The sequence below is a fragment of the Rhinichthys klamathensis genome, unplaced genomic scaffold, assembly GCF_029890125.1.
Source record: "Rhinichthys klamathensis goyatoka isolate OS25496 unplaced genomic scaffold, OSU_Roscu_1.1 h1tg000391l_1, whole genome shotgun sequence".
NCBI classification, from domain to species: Eukaryota; Metazoa; Chordata; class Actinopteri; order Cypriniformes; family Leuciscidae; genus Rhinichthys; species Rhinichthys klamathensis.
Genome location: NW_026606894.1, coordinates 1,411,794 through 1,431,460, shown reverse-complemented (window position 1 = coordinate 1,431,460; position 19,667 = coordinate 1,411,794). Strand labels below are relative to the sequence as shown.

Genomic DNA, 19,667 nt, shown 5'->3' with positions numbered 1-19,667 from the left:
AGGAGGACGAGAGTGGCGAGGCACGGGGGCGTCGCGCACTGTCATCCGGCTCTGTGTGCTCAGTGATGGACATTTCGGTTCTTTCTTTAACCACATTAGGGTGCTGCCCACCCGTGGGTGAGCAGCGGGGAGTGGAGAACAAAAGATTCTCCCCCGGCCCTCCACCGGGGGAAGGAGGGGGCCTGCAACCGCCTCCTGTGAAAAAACCGACACCATCACTGAGCAGCCCGTCTCAGGAGCGCCGCTTGGCCTGGCGTTTAGCGGGGCGCGGGGCCTGAGGGGGCTGGGACGCTTTCCTGCGGCTTCCTCCACGACGCGGCCCGGGTGAAGGCTGCTGCTGGGGCCGTGCGGGAGGGGCGGGAGCCGCGGGAGGGCGCCCTCGGCGGCGAGCAGGCTGAGGCATCTGTGCCGACGGCTGGGTGGAGGCAGCAGCTGGCCGTCGGGGCAGAATGTGTTTTATCGCCTCAGACTGCTTCTGTGCGGTCGAAAACTGCTGGGCGAAGTCTTCAACCGCTCCGCCGAAGAGGCCGGCCTGGGATATGGGAGCATCGAGCAGACGAGTCCGCTCAACGTCCCGCATATCGGCCAGGTTCAGCCATAGGTGACGCTCCTGGACCACATTAGTGGCCATCACCTGACCCAGGGAGCGTGAGGCCACTTTCGTCGCCCGGAGAGCGAGGTCAGTGGCGGCACGCAGTTCGTCGAACGTCCCTGGGTCAGTCCCGCCCTCGTGCATGTTTCTGAGCAGCTGGGCCTGGTAGACCTGCAAGGTGCTCATCGCATGCAGGGCAGCAGCCGCCTGTCCTGCAGCTCTGTGAGACCTCGCCACCATTGATGACGAGAATCTACAGGCCTTGGACGGGTGCTTAGGACTACCACGAGAGGATGCGCTCTGAGGACACAGTTGCATCGCAACAGAGCGCTCCACCGGGGGAATCCCAGTGTACCCATGGGCAGCTGCGCCATCGAGGGGAGGAAAGGCGGAGAAAGCTGACGAGCGTTCACGGGAGGTCAAAGGAGCCTTCCATGATCTCGACAGCTCCTCATGCAGCTCCGGGAAGAAAGGAATTGGGGTTGGCTGAGGCCGTGAGGCGGCAGCCGCACCCAAAAACCAATCGTCCAGCCGCGAGCGCTCGGGGCAGGGCGGAGGGTTCCACTCTAGCCCGATGCTCACGGCTGCCCGGGACAGCATGGCTGTCATCTCAGGATCCGACACGGGCAACGCTGGGACTCCCGAAGGAGGCAACGCAGCCGCATCCTCACTTCCTGAAGACTCAAGCCCACCTTGTGATGCCGCGATCGACATCGCGTCATCCTCTGGAGCGCCGAATGAAACACGCGGGGCTTCCGAAGAAGAGCCCGCCTGAATCACCGCGGCATTCGCGGGTTGCAACACAGCGGAGGGGGGCGTGGTCCGAGGACGCATCGTCGGATTGCTCCACACCGTCACCCTCAGATCACCCTGTCCCCCAGCCGAACTACCACCTCTCGTGGAGGAAGCAGAACGGGTGGTGGACGCGGGGACTCTCACTGAAAGATCATTGAGTCTTAATCTTAGTGTTGCGATGGCCATGTTCCCACAGAAGGAACATGAGTCATCCACGAGCGCTGCTTTAGCGTGTTCAAAGCCCAGACACACAAAGCAGCGCTCGTGCCCATCAGAAGACGACAAATATCGACCGCAACCAGAAGAACACGGGCGAGACATCTTTAAAAAGACGTGCCACGTGCAGCTCTTTTAGGAGAGGAAAAACTCTGCAATGCTGAGGCGACCAGGGAGAAAACACAAAGTCAGGCAGACCACTGCACAGATCGCAGGCAATGTGAAGACTCGCTGGATACCGCCGTCACACCAACACTGGAGAGTTCGCTCGTCTCGAAGAGGTGAGTCACTTGTAAACTCAGTTGTGGCTGTGGAGTGAAGAGGTTCTCTTGGCTCCGAAGCGAAAACATGATCTGCTGTTGCAGGTGTCTCTCCTTAAATACTCACGCGGTGAGGCGGAGATACATTATGCAAATTCCGCAGACCCATGGCATTTCATTGCCATTGGCTCGTTTTTTAATACTCGAAGAGGATTGGCTTTCTGGCGAAACCCCCATTCTCCGTCATCCGACGTAACTCGGAGTGACTACGAAAGGGAACTGCATTTCAACACAACTTCTGCTCACTGATATTTAATCATTGAGGGTAAACCTAAACATCATATTATTGCGTATTCTCATTACTTTACAGAGAGTTACTTTATGACCTACTAGCCTTTAGAGCAAATGGTGCAACCGAATAAAGTACAGAGTTAGTTACAACTAGCTAGTAGTTACTCAGCCTCTAGTGTGGACTATAATAACTGTCTATACCAGCAGGTTTAGTCTATAAACCTGCTGGTTTACAGCAGACAGCCCCCCCATCTAGTTCATAATTCATCAAAAAGGGAGACCAAAACTAGGACTGCAAAACAAAACAAAGCAGCACTTGCCATTTTGAATATCAATCATGTTGACCAATTTATTTATTCCAAGCGCCTCATGTAATATTTGCACATTGGAAAGCTCAGGTAAGATGGTGCAAAATTAGAGCAGCTTTGACTTCTTTGTACGCTTTCATGACTTTCGCGTTTATTCTCGTGCAATGATTTGCTCGCTGAACTGAACAGCCAATCAGGGGTCACGATGTATCTTGGTGTTAACTATGATAGCACGATACATCGTTAAGGAAAGCAACTAACAAGTCATGACTGTTTCCTGAAACCGTATTGTGGCAAATTGGCTGTTCAACCACGTTGGTTAAGTAGGTGGTGGAGTAATAACTTCTTTTAATGAATCCGTTTGAGATTAATGCTAGATTATTTTGCTATAAATTACGGACAGGGCATCTGATGATTAATTCAAATTTTTTGCAGGTTTTATTTGCTTTTTCTCCAGATTCAATCATAGCCTTGTTCTTATTTACTAGAGCACATACACACATGCTGGTGCTTTAAATCTCTTGACAAAACTAAAATATGTAAATGAAATATATATATATATTAAAGCCGCAGACGGGAGCCCGTCTAGATGACGTGTGGGACACACCACAAAAACTAGCCGACAGACGCTCACCAACTCTAACGCTGGAAACCGGCAGCCATCAGCTTGGCGTGTCACGACCCTTAATGTCTTAGTAAGTGTCTTTCATTTGGCTAAAGTAATTTATCAAAGTCTTTGTCCAATAATCTAATCTTTTCATTCTTTCCTCCTTCCTTCAAGGTTCTCATCTTAACCTTTTGTCACTTCCTTTAAACAGGCAGACGTGAAGAATATCTGTCGTTCACCTGGGGTCACCCATCGATTCTCTGTCTCTCTGCCTGTGTAGGGTACATGGCAACATATTCACTGCACTGCACTGCACTCACAACATCGATCCAGCTGCACACATACACATAGACAAAAAAGTAAAATAAAGCATATTGATTTTTCTTTTTCATTCTCATTACTCTTGCTAAAGCTGAGTCTGGGCACTGCGTTGCTGTCCTCGCCTACACTTTGCTTATTGTGATTTTCAGGGATGGCAAATATGTTCTTTATCTATAATTGTTTCTTTTCCTAGAAAAGCCATAAGAGCTAGTAGAGGGGATCTGATGCATACCATTGACTCAAATAATTTGATTCAGTTCACCGAAAAGATTCATTAACTGATTCACTTGATGGCTCTTTCTGTTGGCGGTGAGTGGCGACGACGAGTGACGGGTGTCTTTTTGAGCATTAAGTGATTCTTTCAATCCCTGCATCCAAATATGCGTACTATAAAGTAGGCGAAAAACAGTATGTGAAAGGTGTGGTAAGTCAGAATTCATAGTATTCATAAACCAGCAGGCACAAATTACACAGATAACCTATTACTTCAGTCAAGATTCTGAAATGGACACTATCCCATGAGGCCACAAGAGAGGAGCTGTGAAGCAATGCAACTGACGCTGTTGGTCACGTGACAATGACATCATGATGAATGTAGTACATCCGGATTTCATTCATACTACCTTTTGTTCTTAATATTGAAATAATAAACTTTAAAATAATATTATTATCTGACTGTAATGTTTGTAGACACTTAAGTATGTTCTTTGCAATTGAATGAAAATGCGTTATAGTTTAAATTTATATATAATGTAATCTCAAATGTAAACTAAGAGGTTTTTTGACCCACTCAAGTAGGACTTGAGCACATATGTATATGTAATTTCATAATTCTATTGTCTTTGAAATATGGTTTAGTGTACTGCTGAATGTACTGATAAGGATTTATGGTAAAATAAAATATAATTTAATGTCATTTCTACTGAACATTGTGTTTCATGCATTTAAATATATTTCTTATTTCACATGTATAGTAATAAGGAATTCACAATTTAGAACATTGAAAATGTATTTAGTTGAAATATTGAATAACACACAGTTAAAATTATAATCAAGTACATTTAAAATGTTAGTCAACATAAAATAAGTGTAATTTGAAGCACATAATCAAAAGATGATTAAAAAAAATGCAAATTAAAGTACAATTTAAAATGCACTTTTTAAAAGTGTACTTAAGTTTGTAAAGAAACAGTCCTTAAAGTGTACTCTTTTTAAATTCCTTTCATTAAATTAATATTATATTATCTGCAAGGTTGTTTGATTTAAAATATCCTTTTAAGATTTAAAATACAACACAAGTGCACATTTAATACAACTTGTTTTAGTAAAAAATACTGTTTTTGTGCACAAGTTACTTTGCCCTTAAACGTACTCATAATCGAACAGCTGAGGGAATGCTTGTGAGAACACACTTTTCCACGTAGTTACCCATTGGCTTCATTCATTCATATTAAATGCTTATGTCATTTCCACTGGAATGATCTCGTGAGTTTAGCGGTTGGGCATGTTGCAGTAGTGTGCGAATGATTCTACCCTGAATCATTTGTGCTGTGCATCAGCAGACAGCTGTCCTTCATCAATATTAACTGATTTGCATGGCTACACAGCCCCCCCTGTGGCCTGGAGGATGCCCCTGTGGAAACACTCGTACCCTTCTGCATCGGCTTTGCATCCTTAGCTTTGTCCCACCTGCTGATACCATCATAACTTATTCATTAAACACCTGCTAGTGTTTGATCCTCAGAGGGGGAGCTTGCCGTCATTGCTTACTATTCACCGTCTTTATTTGTTCCCTTCTTCTGACTTAATGTCTCATACTTTGCAGAGCTCCAGCTCAGGAGGGTGATGTAAATGTATCCCACTCAGACGGATATTCATTTAGTCATTCAAAAGCGGACTGGGCTTCTGACTGCATGTAATTCTGAAAACCTCATTATCCTCTTTGCACGACTCCCGTTCCACATTCACCTGCCTCTCTCCCAGGGATGTTCCTTTCAACCGCGTAGAATTTTGCAACAAGACGGCTCGCCTCTGTGATACATTTGAAATATTTCCATCTTTCCAAGGAGAGGTGGTGAGAGTGGTGTAATGAAATTAGAGAGTGCAGAGACTTGACAAATTTGTCAGCGCTGTGGCGGATTTCAATTACAGTAGGTCTGATTTCTCGCGTGGTTTAATTAAAACACAGATGGTGGGATGGGGAGCAGATCTGGAGAGACAGGGATATCTGCAGGTCGGAGAAATGGGCATGCCGAAAGATAAGGCCGTGCTGAAAGGATTCTCATTGGTGAAAGGAGCTTCTTGTTGGCCAATCATCGTTAACCATACATACACTCACCTAAAGGATTATTAGGAACACCATACTAATACTGTGTTTGACCCCCTTTCACCTTCAGAACTGCCTTAATTCTTCGTGGCATTGATTCAACAAGCATTCTTTAGAAATGTTGGCCCATATTGATAGGATAGCATCTTGCAGTTGATGGAGATTTGTGGGATGCACATCCAGGGCACGAAGCTCCCATTCCACCACATCCCAAAGATGCTCTATTGGGTTGAGATCTGGTGACTGTGGGGGTCATTTTAGTAAAGTGAACTCGTTGTCATGTTCAAGAAACCAATTTGAAATGATTCGAGCTTTGTGACATGGTGCATTATCGTGCAGGAAGTAGCCATCAGAGGATGGGTACATGGTGGCCATAAAGGGATGGACATGGTCAGAAACAATGCTCAGGTAGGCCGTGGCATTTAAACGATGCCCAATTGGCACTAAGGGGCCTAAAGTGTGCCAAGAAAACATCCCCCACACCATTACACCACCACCACCACCAGCCTGCACAGTGGTAACAAGGCATGATGGATCCATGTTCTCATTCTGTTTACGCCAAATTCTGACTCTACCATCTGAATGTCTCAACAGAAATCGAGACTCATCAGACCAGGCAACATTTTTCCAGTCTTCAACTGTGCAATTTTGGGGAGCTCTTGCAAATTGTAGCCTCTTTTTCCTATTTGTAGTGGAGATGAGTGGTACCCGATGGGGTCTTCTGCTGTTGTAGCCCATCCGCCTCAAGGTTGTGCGTGTTGTGGCTTCACAAATGCTTTGCTGCATACCTCGGTTGTAACGAGTGGTTATTTCAGTCAAAGTTGCTCTTCTATCAGCTTGAATCAGTCGGCCCATTCTCCTCTGACCTCTAGCATCAACAAGGCATTTTCGTCCACAGGACTGCCGCATACTGGATGTTTTTCCCTTTTCACACCATTCTTTGTAAACCCTAGAAATGGTTGTGCGTGAAAATCCCAGGAAATGAGCAGATTGTGAAATACTCAGACCGGCCCGTCTGGCACCAACAACCATGCCACGCTCAAAATTGCTTAAATCACCTTTCTTTCCCATTCTGACATTCAGTTTGGAGTTCAGGAGATTGTCTTGACCAGGACCACACCCCTAAATGCATTGAAGCAACTGCCATGTGATTGGTTGATTAGATAATTGCATTAATGAGAAATTGAACAGGTGTTCCTAATAATCCGTTAGGTGAGTGTATATGTCCACTGCTTTGCATAAACACATCCAAGCACAGATCTAAGCAGGTGCAAAACAAATGCTGATCATTTTTAAAGCCTTCTTTGCGCCACAGCGCCTCACCCTGCACCCTTTTGTGCTACCAAGTACTTCTTATGTCACGCATGAAGTTGCACAATGGAGCTGTCACCGGCAATGAGTCTCTAAATAGCATGTTCTGCTTTATTAGTCACAGTTAACATTACTGATGAGGGTTTGCGCTATGCATGTAGAACCGTATTGTTCTCTGAAACTTCCAGAGAAGAGACTTAAATGGCCAGCCAGAAAGAACTATAGATCGAGTGGGTGAGATGTGAACTATTTAAAGTCACAGTTAATTTTTTTTTCTTTTCCTAAAGAAACAGGATGTTCAAAGGGAGAAAATACACGATTTTATCAATTAGTAATGAATTGGTTAGAGATTAAATTTCCACGTGGTTTGTGATGTGAATTTTTGTGCTTTCTAAATTTAAATTGTGAACAATATCAGAAACATTGCATTCACCGGTAGACGATTGACAAATTGGTGTCATTTTTACAACGCAAATGAGGGCTCGTCTTGATATCACTCTTAGAACGAGCAAATCTAAATTAATTATGAGAATCCAGCAGACAGCCCTCCCATTAATAGTGAAAATTTAAGTGCCCTTAGATTAGTTTCATCACAATGCATTTAGAGGTTTTAATTCAGTGGAGTAAAACTGATTCTTGCAAGTACATTAAAAAGAGGAGAAATCGGAGTGTGGCATCACTTACGTTGAATGTCAATAGTGACACTGGTCTCTTTCCCGTTGGGCACGGCCTTGTTGGACGCCCGACAGATGATCTTCTGTCCAGATTCGATGTTGGAGGCTGAAATGTAGAGGGTGCTTACGGTGCTCTCCCTTCGCCCATCTCGAACAAAAGCCTACATGAAGAGAATGAAGTAGTTAAATTGGATAGGAACGATCCACACTCTTAAACGCCACCTATATACAACCTTTCAGGGGTTTCCATCATGGGATCATTTTATGGATTTAGTTTTAATTAATCACGTTTGTCTTAATTCATATTTTATTTGAGAATAAGAATTGAACAGCTCATAAACATACCTTTTTTTTCTTTTATTTTTTAAATAACCCATAAAACATTAAAAAGTATAAGGAATAATTGAAAACATTTCTCCTTTTTAACATGGAGGGTTCTTTAAAATTTAGTCAAGAACACTAGGATTCCAAATACAAGATTTTTCCCTAAGAGTGCAGAACAGCATTTCAGTGCCTTTATTTATTTATGAAATAATTAGACATGTGTTTCTTTAATTTGTATATTAATCATAAAACTTAATATAATTTTAATAAATTATTTAATAATTAAATCATTTTAAATAAATGAATTATACACCCTGCCTATGGATGTTATTGAATGGAAAGTTGAGGAAAAGCTTAACTGGTGATTTTTTCAGTTGCAGTCATGAGCGTGGAGGGTGAAAGACGGCACAAAACAACATCATTCAAAATCAAACCCATGGCTGGGATAAAAAAATAAAAAACTTCCCCCCCAGCTGTCCACAGGAAACGGAGACAAACAGTACTCTGCTCATGGTGTCTCTGCACATGGACCGATTGTTTTTTGGGAGAAAACAGCATGTTTGTGGGCTCCTTTGTGCAGTTTGAGAGTGAAGCTTTGGTGCGTGGCATGTTGTACACCACAGAAGAAATCAATCTTCTTTTCCAGTGGTCATAGTCTGTGCTAGGCCTTGCCTGCCCAGCGTAGAGCTCCATCTGGAAGCGCTCGACAGAATCCACACTCTCTGTCACATAGCAATGACTCACAGAGAGGGAAGAGAGATGGTAACCAGCATGGCCAACACAACAGTCACCCACCAGAATAAATTGGCCATTGCAGCAGGCACTCTTCCTGGCTTGTGTCGCAGACATGAGAGATGCACCATTATATTCACTATTTCTTCATATCTTACTTTGTCTTTCTCATTAATTCTCTTTTTCATCGATTCTCAAAGCTGCTGGTTCCAAGGTCAAGGTTTGGGTGGACAAGCAACCCCATAAGGCAAAACAAATTCATTAAAGGGGACCTATTATGGGGACCCAACACGGGAAAGCTCATCCGGCCCGGACATGGAAAGGATTGACAGATTGATAGCTCTTTCTCGATTCTGTGGGTGGTGGTGGATGGCCGTTCTTAGTTGGTGGAGCGATTTGTCTGGTTCATTCCGATAACGAACGAGACTCCGGCATGCTAACTAGTTACGCGGCCCCGAGCGGTCGGCGTCCAACTTCTTAGAGGGACAAGTGGCGTTCAGCCACGCGAGATGGAGCAATAACAGGTCTGTGATGCCCTTAGATGTCCGGGGCTGCACGCGCGCCACAATGGGCGGATCAGCGTGTGCCTACCCTGCGCCGAGAGGCTGTTTCCCATCAACGAGGAATTCCCAGTAAGCGCGGGTCATAAGCTCGCGTTGATTAAGTCCCTGCCCTTTGTACACACCGCCCGTCGCTACTACCGATTGGGTGGTTTAGTGAGGTCCTTGGATCGGCCCCGCCCGAGCTCCTCGCTGGGTTCTCACGGAGCGTCAAGAAAACGATCAAACTTGACCATCTGGAGATAGTAAAAGTCGTAACAAGGCAAGGAAAAATGCAAGGAAAAACAAGGAAAAACATGCTGTTCATGTCTTTAAATATAAATGAGAAGAGGGCGGAGCCTTTACAGCTGGTGCCTCAGAAACCCTTCCAAAAACTAAAACATCCGGGGTGCGTTTCCAGGAAGCATTGTAAGCCTAAGTTCATCATAGACCATTGGTGGCAATAGTTCTACGATCAACTTACGATGCTTTTGGGAAAAGTAGCCCAGTTTGGTTTTGATTATCATCTCTAAGGCGGTCATGCTCACGTGACATGGCAGTTCTTCATCATCATGAAAGTTTAATATCTGCATGTGCTTTAAAGCCATATCAGTCTAAATTTCTGATATATGGTTTTATGAGCGCACACATCCGAAGCACGCGCACAAGTGAGTATTAAACCAAGTTCTTTTCCACGTTTTATTGTGCTTAAACTTTCAAATACACTTGTGTCAAAATCACACAAAGTTCACATAAAGCCATTAGATCTGTGCATTAAAGTGAAAGCAGTGTAATATACAGTTCCTACAGCTGCTGTTAATATGAACCAAACAACAAAAGAAAAACATAAAATCACTCACTGCTCTTGATTGAATCATTTTATAGCTTTAATAAGAACACTTACTTGAATGCTGCTGTTAAATGATCTGGCGAGGAGATAAACATGGCAGACTGTGTACAGCTCACTGAGGGCGGAGTCTATGCTAATAGGGCGGAGTCTGTCAGCAGTCGTGGGCGGGGTTGTGACGTCACATTGCATAGAAACTGTAAACAGCTTATTCTGAGACACTGCTTATGATTTATGGGTAATTAAAAAAGGAGTGGGTGGATTTTCACCAGTATAGGGTGGTTGTGTACACACAATGCCGACACATATTTATGTTCAAACATGATTTAGAAAATTCTAAGTCAAAAATTCGGGTGCTTAAATTAAATACAATACATCATATCCTATATGTAAACAAGAAATTGTTAATTAGGCTATTACTTTATTGCAGTTATGTTTTCAAAGCATGTGTGGATGGATGATACTACAAAAGACCATTTATCAAAACAAACAAACAAAAAATAATAAATTAATAAATAAACCTCACAAGGGAGCATTTGGACCCCGCTAAAGGGTTCACACTTCAAACCAAAACTGCTCCCTTGTTTATATGTGCAAGGAATAATTGACAACGGGCTGCATATTTCAAGACATTTGTCAGGTTTTGTATTACTAATTTCTTACGCATATCTCATCCCCCGCTAATTCCAAAACATAATTTTAGAGCTAAAAACAGAGGCATGTAGCTTTTAAGTTGCTAAATTACTTTGCAGATAAAATCGTCAGATCAGTGCTGACAACATGTTTCTGTTCTGTAGAACGTCAGATTCAAGCATTCAACAGATATATATATATATATTAGTGCTGTCAAACGATTAAAATATTTAATCGCGATTTATCGCATTAATGTCATAGTTAACTCGCGATTAATCGCATTTAATCGCACAGTTTTATCTATTCTAAATGTCTCTTGATTTCTTTTTGTCCCATTATTTTTTCTCATTTTAATGCTCTTATCAACATGGAAAAGTGGATCGGCTTGCTTTGTGCAAATGTTTTTTATTGAAAACAATATTGGCATATACTGTGTTCAATTTCACCCTAACATTCTCACTTGGAGCAAATAATCTCTCAATGTAACACTGTCCATCAATAAAAGGGTGAAAGAAATACTGACGAGGTCCTGATATTGACGAGGGGACGGAGAATTTGCATCAGCTGTGTGTGTGTGTGTGTGTGTGTGTGTGTGTGTGTGTGTGTGTGTGTGTGTGCTGGCCATCATCAAGTGGTATTTCAGACTGGACGTGCTGCGATGATGATAGCTCAGTTCACAACGACAAAACACACAGATCACTTTGGTCTTGTCAATGGAAACATATGGCAACTTTTTAAAAGTAAACGTTCCATTCAGAATCTTATTGGCATCCATTTCGGCGTCTCGCGATCGTCATTCACTCAAAACTGGACGTTTTGAACGTTCCTATAACATTCAGAAATAACGTTTTTATAACTTAATGGGAACGTTATGAAAACGTTCTTATAACCTAAAATTGTTAGCTGGGGAAGAGGAGAGATTCGCGATTGCACTGAACACGTTTTAAGTGCAGGCATATTCTCTGAGCGAGCCCAGAGAAATTTCTTACAAGAGCAGCGTGTATCTGAGAGCGCGCGACTCGAGCAGAGAGATTCGTGCTCGGCACATTATATTCCGCGCGCGAGCAGAGAGATTCGCGCTCGCGCATCCGGCTCGCAAGCTCAAACAAGTGTGTGCAGCGTGCCTGTTGTTTTGTTTCCGGTCTAGCTAGATCCGCTTGTGCTTTCAAAACGTCCTCGCGCGGCGCAAGCCATTGAAATGAATGGGTTTCATAGCGCAGCGCCGCGCATGACGTCCTGTTGCAAAAGCATGTGAAAAAAAACTACAAAGTTTGCTAGGCCAAAAAGACCGTTAATCGCGCGATAAAAAAATTAACGCCGTTAAAATGGGTTTGCGTTAACGCCGTTAATAACGCGTTTAACTGACAGCCCTAATATATATATATATATATATATACACACCCCAAAATCTAGCTTTGCACACTGTTTCATGAAAGTGCAATTGCCAGCATGTGAGTGTTCCAGTAAAATGTCTCTTCAGCCAAACCCCCACAGAAGCTTGTGGCCTTTTAATGCCAAAAGCACTCACTTGCGTGGGTGGCCAGTCAAGACCCAATCTGTGTCTCTATAAGACCATGTATTAATGTCATCAGCTCTCCAAAGGAATCCAGAAGAATAATGTACTTTTGAACCATAATAGTCACTCACTAATAATTAGTCACGTCATTGCAGAGGCCAGTGATAGGGAGCTTGCTAATACTAGTAATTACTAACTCATTTTTTCTTTTTGCCACGGATTTGAAATATAGCAATGAAACCTCACAATCCCACCAACAGAGAGAAAAAAGTGAAAGTGTGTAGAGAGGAGATGAGAGTGGGAGAAAGGGAGGCATAAAGACACACTAAACATGTGCTAAAAGACACACTAAAAATGTGTTATTACAGGTGCCACAAAGGCCTTGATGGAGAATCTTTAAGCAAAACCATATTCCTCACCTTTCTCACAACTGAAAAAGCCTTTTTGGGTCGTCAAATAATCTCTAGTAAAATGCATAGTACATTTCTAAGTGTAGGCCTACTAAGAATTTAAAAAATAATTCCAATTCACCTTGAAATATTTCAAGATTATGCACTGCCTCTACTAGCCATCATATCATGTCCTCTCTCCACCCTCCATTTCAGCCATTTTGAATTTGAAGTTGAGACTCAGGTAGGAAAACCTCATAGATTAAAGTAAACAACAATGTTCATGCGGCAGCCATTTTGAATTTGAAGTTGAGACTCAGGTAGGAAAACATCACAGATTAAAGTAAACAACAATGTTCATGCGGCAGCCATTTTGAATTTGAAGTTGAGACTCAGGTAGGAAAACCTCACAGATTAAAGTAAACAACAATGTTCATGCGGCAGCCATTTTGAATTTGAAGTTGAAACTCAGGTAGGAAAACCTCTCAGATTAAAGGAAACAACAATGTTCATGCGGCAGCCATTTTGAAATTGAAAGTGAGTTTCAGGTGGGAAACCTTGGATGACCAAAATGGAGCTTCTACCATGATTTACTGTGTTTTGTGTAACAAAATCATCACACAGCACTGTTCTTCAAAGGATACAGCAATTTTACATGAGATTACATTGGCATGTCTGCCTTGCCAATTGAAATGCATTTGTTCAAGCTATATAGGGCAAGTGTGAATGTGTAAGTGTATTTGTAACCTGCAGGACAGTTTTAACATTTAGATTTTTGTTGGCTCATTAGTTATTTTTTGTGTTTCACCTTGATTGATCACAATTGTTAGTTGTATGCATTAAGTATTTGTTTATTGTGGGGTTTAGAAAAAGCAGGTGTGCTTGCTATTTCATTTCCCAATGTTGTTTGTTGCTTCTGTCACATGTTATGAGTTTATTGTGATGCCGGTGCTTCTCTGTGTTTTGTTATTGCTGTTTTGAGACAGTTTGAACTTGTGTTGTCTGCTTGGTCTGACTCTTTTAGCCTTTAATATATGTTCCTGTGACATTTCTGCAAAATTATATCACGTTACTTATTGCAGATTTTGTGACCTTTTCAAAGTGATATGTCCAGTGAGTGGCACTATTCAGTTTGATCAGAAACAGATGAACGTGAATCTGGCAATGTTTTACTAAAATGGTTATTGTACATATCATGACAGTTCGAAAATTAAATGTCTGGTGAGTGACACTAATAGGTTAATGCTTTGTTGTATTTTAAACTTGGTACCGCCTACACTAAACCTGACCCTAAACATAACCTATAGTGTTAACAAAATAAAAAGTGTGATTAAAAACTCATGTACTGAAAAAAACATGGTACGAACTTGAGGGCTTTGTATCACATGCAACGCTGTAGTACCAGGTGAGCTACCGAGCATGTTTACTACATCAGAAAAGCTGTACATATGGAGCTGGTTATGTGATGCACTATGGTAAAAGTGTTTTGAGATCATTACAGTACATAGTATTGTGCAAGAAACCATGCCAAAGTACTTTACAGCCACTAGTGGAAATATCAGCTGATAACTGCAGTGAATTTGAGTTTGTTGGTGGAGGCACATTTGCATCATTCCAGTGAACCCATTTATGGGTAACACAACCTATGTTAAAACTAGCTACAGTACATTAATACCCTACACAAATCCCCCCGACCTGCCCTGCCCTGCGCTGCGCCCCCCCCCCCCCCCCCCCCCTCCGTCCGCATATGTTTTCCATACTGTGTTTGTCAGAGAGTCGAGCAGTGAGCATGACGACTGTAGCTCCAGCAGAAAAGGTGCTCACCTCACTATCTGGAAGACACAAGCTGTCAGCCGCTGGATGTGTCAATGTAATATCCTGCCTGACACAGTCCGGATTGTTTCTCTCATTGCTCAGGGCCTGTCTGAAGTCATTAATCTTGAATGGGGCCTGAATCAGCCAAGGACTCAACACTTAACCAGGACCGGGCCAAAAATAGCTCCAAATTACAAATAGATAATTTCTGGTGGTGCAGCCTGGAGCGTGTCAGTTCTTCCTACAGGAAGTGAAGGGTGGAAATCAGAAGTGGAGAATACAGCTTAAGAATGAGGCCTGAGACAGAATTAGAAATGTCAAAACTAGATGTGTTTTTAAGGCACAATGCCTCAGCTGTATGTGCATGTCAAATGGGCCTGTCCCTTGTCAAATGTCAAAATCTGAAAATAAAGTGTCTGTGTTGGCCTCATCTAGCCGTTCACACTGTTTAAAGGTTAGCAAATGTCAGTAAACATCCTTTTGAAGTGCGCAGACAAAAATTGTGTGAAATTAAGGTTGACGTCTGGAAAAAAGCAGCAGCGATTTGCTGATTAGACCTCAAGGCGCACTAATACTACAATTTAGGCAACATTAGCATGTCATCGCAAAGTACCTTAACGCGTTTTCAGACGAGAACCGTCGCTGGAAGGTGTGTCGAATCAGCCACAATAATTGAAGACCATCACGGCCACATATTTCGCCGCCTATTACCACATATTAATTTCACTTTAAGAGAGATAAGTGTTCTGAGGCTTTGTTTTTCCATCTCCCTCAAAAAGAGTGTATAATTCTCTCTCTGTTCCTGGGGTTAAAAGCCATTCTTTGATTAACTAATTTAATCTTGCACCTCCAGTTCTGATTAATTTCCACCATTTTACGGTGCAATTAATTAGATGCCTTTTTACTTCTCTCCTCTCCCACTTTTAATTTCAGTGGCAAAACCGCAAGAAGGTTAATTAAGAGGAGGGTGCGGTGGGGAGGGAAGAGAAGTGGTGGGGTGGAGGCAGAGACTGATGCTTCAAGCATTAACAGAAGAGGCGTGAAGGCAGCGGTCGGGCTTGTGTTTCTGTGGAGCTGCGCTGTGTGCAACCGGCTTCAGCAGCATGAAGCATTTTGCCACTTTCAGTTTGATACTAAAGTTAATTAGAACTCTATCTGAAATTTTGAAATATTCTCTCATGGTGAGCATTACTATTTAAAAGCCTTCACTAATTATACAGAAATCTAAGCAGGGATGAAGTCTTAGGGGTAAAATTAAATTTAGGAGAAAGAGGAGGCTTTGAACATTTGTGGAGGAGGGAGAAAGAAATAGTATATATATTACGGTAGTTACACTGGCAGCCATTAAGTGAACTGCAGCCAGCAACTTATTGCTCGTGCACACTAATGCACACTTAACATATAAGAGACTGACTGTGATTTAATGCCCCGATATACTCAAGGCGAAGTTCTTTCTCGTTATTTGCTTAGAAGTAGAAATAATTTGGAAATTCCTTTGCAGCAATATACTGTTAACGAACATCCTGACGCTGTCCACACTGCTGAGACCGACATTTAGATGAATATGTAAATATGTGCGGCACGTTTTCCTCTCAGTAACAAAATAAACACAACATAAATTACAGCGGTGACACCGGCATCATGTCGACAGATATGGTAATTAAAATTACACTGTTATGACAGTTTGATTATAAAGTATATTTGAGAATATAGACTATATAATTTTGGTTATGTGAGACTATAGTTTTTCTTTGCATGACACATTGACATTGAACAGAATGGCTCTTCTGCATTTTCCTGATCTTTGTATAAGAATTAATTTCATGTGTCATAGAGCGGAACAGAGAGGCTCTCAGGAGCGCGTAAACGTCACATCATTTTTTCCCCCAGCAAAATCTGTGAGTCCTTCACATACAAATCAGTCAATCAGGCTTTCATAGATAACCTAGGAAGTTGGGGAAGGTCTCGTTTTATAATTTTCATTGCAAGCTGTTCTCACATTGGCAATAGAAAAGCGAGTAATACATGAATGTTCTTACATATAGCCCCTTTAAAAAATTGCACACTAGGCAAACTCTTCAAATCGCCGACCTGATTTAGATTTCCTCTATCCCATCCGTGTGCCTTTGTTGTGCCTTATCGCCTTATCTACAACACCTCTATCTGTGTTTTACTCCAGCTCATCAAGTAATGACATTCAGAGGCCATTAGAAAACTAGTAATGGAAAAATGACACAGTCATTTGAATTATTAAGTCTCTCCGATAGCAAAAATGCCAGTCCTATAGAAAGACATATTCGCTGCATACTTCATACAGACATTGGCCTTCATTTGTCTCGATTATGAGCCTGATGAAGGGGGAGTATGAGAATGTTTCCGCTCGTCCCATTCTCCATTATTCAGACCAAGTGATTGTGTCTTAATTGACTGCATTTATTTTTAATAGCATGAATAGAGATATTAGAAAGCTCAACTGCCTACATCCTTCACAATGCCCTGTCCCTCACACCCGTCACCACACCAACCCCAAAAGAAACGAGCACTCGTCCTTCGATTAGTGATGCCTCCCTTAGCGAGTGCGCTGATGGGCAATATGGCATTCACTTACACCAGCTGAATCAATGGTGTTTATCTGCTCTTTAGAAACAGCCAATAATCAGATCAGCTAGAAAGAGGGGGTAGCGTTAGCATTAGCATTAGCCAAGAGGATCTTGCAAACACTCTTTATTTTGGTGGCTGTGCTGATTTCTCAGGTGCTGTCCTCTGCCTCAGACTGACTCCAGCAGAAGATCGGAAAAGCAAGTTGAGCTGAAATATTATTATTTTTGATTGCAGTGGAGGGGATTATTAACAGCATTATGACACAAGGATTGGGGCTTGATCACATCCCGTTCAAACATCAGTCTTATAGGAGAGGGGGTCCTTTTTATAAGAGGAAAAACATGATTTGGGGAAAAACAATATGGCTTTGCCTTATCTTGCCATCTGTTTGTTTGTGTTGACACATTTCGCAGGGTAAGGAGGACAAACATGTCTCTGTCATTTCAGTTAGAGGCTGGATTTCAAGGGATTTTCTTCCAATCAAACGGAGCTAAAGGCTAAAGCGAAGGAGTGCAGATGGTGCAAGCAATCATGACCACAGATGGCTCTCACTACAAGTGGTCATTTCATATGAAATGGAAGAAAGCTGCCTGTATATAGTGGCTCAAAAAGAATATAACAAAACTAAATGTAAAACGTATTGATAGTTGCATAAACTTGCTGTATACAATGTTATACCTTTATTTTGGGGAAGGCCAAAGTAAACTGCCGTGTACGATTCATCCATGTATAAGTGTCATTTAAAAGAAAGAAAGAAAAGGGCCTTGCAATTTTTAATCAAAATATCATAACTATGAACTTTTGCCTTTACATTTGAGTACCTCGCTGACATTACAACATCCAGTCAACAACCAATGAATAGAACCAAGTCTCCACCCTACATTTATTTATTCTTCGACAACCTGTTACTCTCGGAAGTACATCATAATACAGAAGACATTATCTGACGCTATTCTGGTTATTATAAAACAATTGCAGTTACAGTGAGCAGAAGGGGACATGCTCGTTTCACTTAGTTTTGTCGAGGCCACAATATTTTAATTCGTGCAAATGCCATATTAACTTGTGGGAACGTGATATGTCGTGGTCACATACTTATGTTGTGGTCACGAGATGTGAAGTCGTGGCCTCGAGATTCTACGTTGATATATATTCAATGTGCAAAGTTGTACAAAGTGACCAATTTTCCAAGTCACTGAAGTTGATGGCTATATCTGACCAATTTTATTCCTGTGGTGGACTTTGAATTTCGATCAGTGGCAAATCATATATGTTTCAATTTATCATGACTAGTACACATCCCTCAATCCTTACCTTATTGTACATGGCTCCATTCAGCACCTCCCCATTTCGGATCCAGATGATTGAGGCCGCGGGTTTGGCATTGTCTGCGTGACATGTCAGATTGAGGGGGTCGCCCGCTCTCAGGCTCACCACAGGCCCTCCGGTGATGACTGGGTCTTCAGGTGGAACTACACAAGAAGGAAAAGGAAAATAATGTTGGGAGATCTGCCAAGATACCAGGTCTGCGCTCAAAATGTTGAGATTTCGACATGAACTTGTGCTACAACGTGAACCCCTGAGCTGTGAGATTTTCTTCTGGGAAACGCTAGATTTACACAACATATAAAGGTTAGTGAGTCACTTCCAGTGCCTGCACATTAATTGCAACCTAGGCTCATTGAAAAACATGCCTCTACCTGTATTTTTTGCAAAAGTCCCAAAAAAATCTAAAGTGTCTACCTGAAATAAACACAAGAAGCAGTAAAACAACATTGTTTATTGCTTTTCACACAAATTATGATTACGGTGCAGATTATCAATTAATGAAGACTCATTGTGTGCAGTTCATTGTACAGTACTGTTATGACCTGAACACACATTTGCCATAGTGTATGATTTGTAAACTACATTTTGACGTTTGCATCACATACAGTAATACATGCATAGCTATCAGCTAATAGATACCAGCTCCATATGTTTGGCTTTTCCGACACTGTAGGGAATTTTTTATCTCATGTTTGCTTTTGTTAACTATAGTTTTAGTGTCAATAGGCTATTTTATTTTAACGCCACTCACCAGTTTCATTTTCGAACTGCAGTCACAGTAACGTTTATCTGTTTCTGAGAAATTTGAACATGCTTTTTAGTTCCACCCACTTGAGTTTTGACTGTCGCTAAACATTAAAGTAACAATGTACTAATATCATTTTTGCTAATGTTTTTAATAAGCCGGGGTTGTTTAATTTAGATCATTTCATATCAAGTACACATAAGCTGCAACTGAAAAACTACTTTCTAACATCTTACGGTATTCTAAACAACGTTGTGGGCCAAGCATCAAGTAACAAGGTTTGATCATAGTAGAGTGGTTTAATTTAATCTGCATTTAAAGAGAGCAGGTGTGATTTGTATGTACTGTGTGTGGAAGCCATCATAGCGAGTGTGTATGTGGAGCGTACGTAATAGCAGCATGGAAGCGAAAAAGCGAGTTAGGACTGAGGGGGCGTAGAGGCAATCTAAGAGCAGCCAGGAGACATTGTGTGAGGGCTGTTAAGACCAGCAGAAAA

At 42.1% G+C, this 19,667-nt stretch overlaps 1 protein-coding gene across 5 annotated transcripts in view; it reads right to left on the bottom strand.

Moving 5' to 3' along the window:
- kirrel3b (kirre like nephrin family adhesion molecule 3b) overlaps positions 1 to 19,667 on the bottom strand; it is a 215,287-nt gene that overhangs the window by 41,535 nt on the left and 154,085 nt on the right. For all 5 annotated transcript variants that reach the window (XM_056234309.1, XM_056234312.1, XM_056234311.1 and 2 more), the window contains exons 4-5: positions 18,412 to 18,569; positions 7,712 to 7,862 (exon numbers count right to left, since the gene is read on the bottom strand). In XM_056234309.1, the coding sequence (XP_056090284.1) occupies positions 7,712 to 7,862; positions 18,412 to 18,569 (309 nt within the window). The remainder of the gene's footprint in view (positions 1 to 7,711; positions 7,863 to 18,411; positions 18,570 to 19,667) is intronic.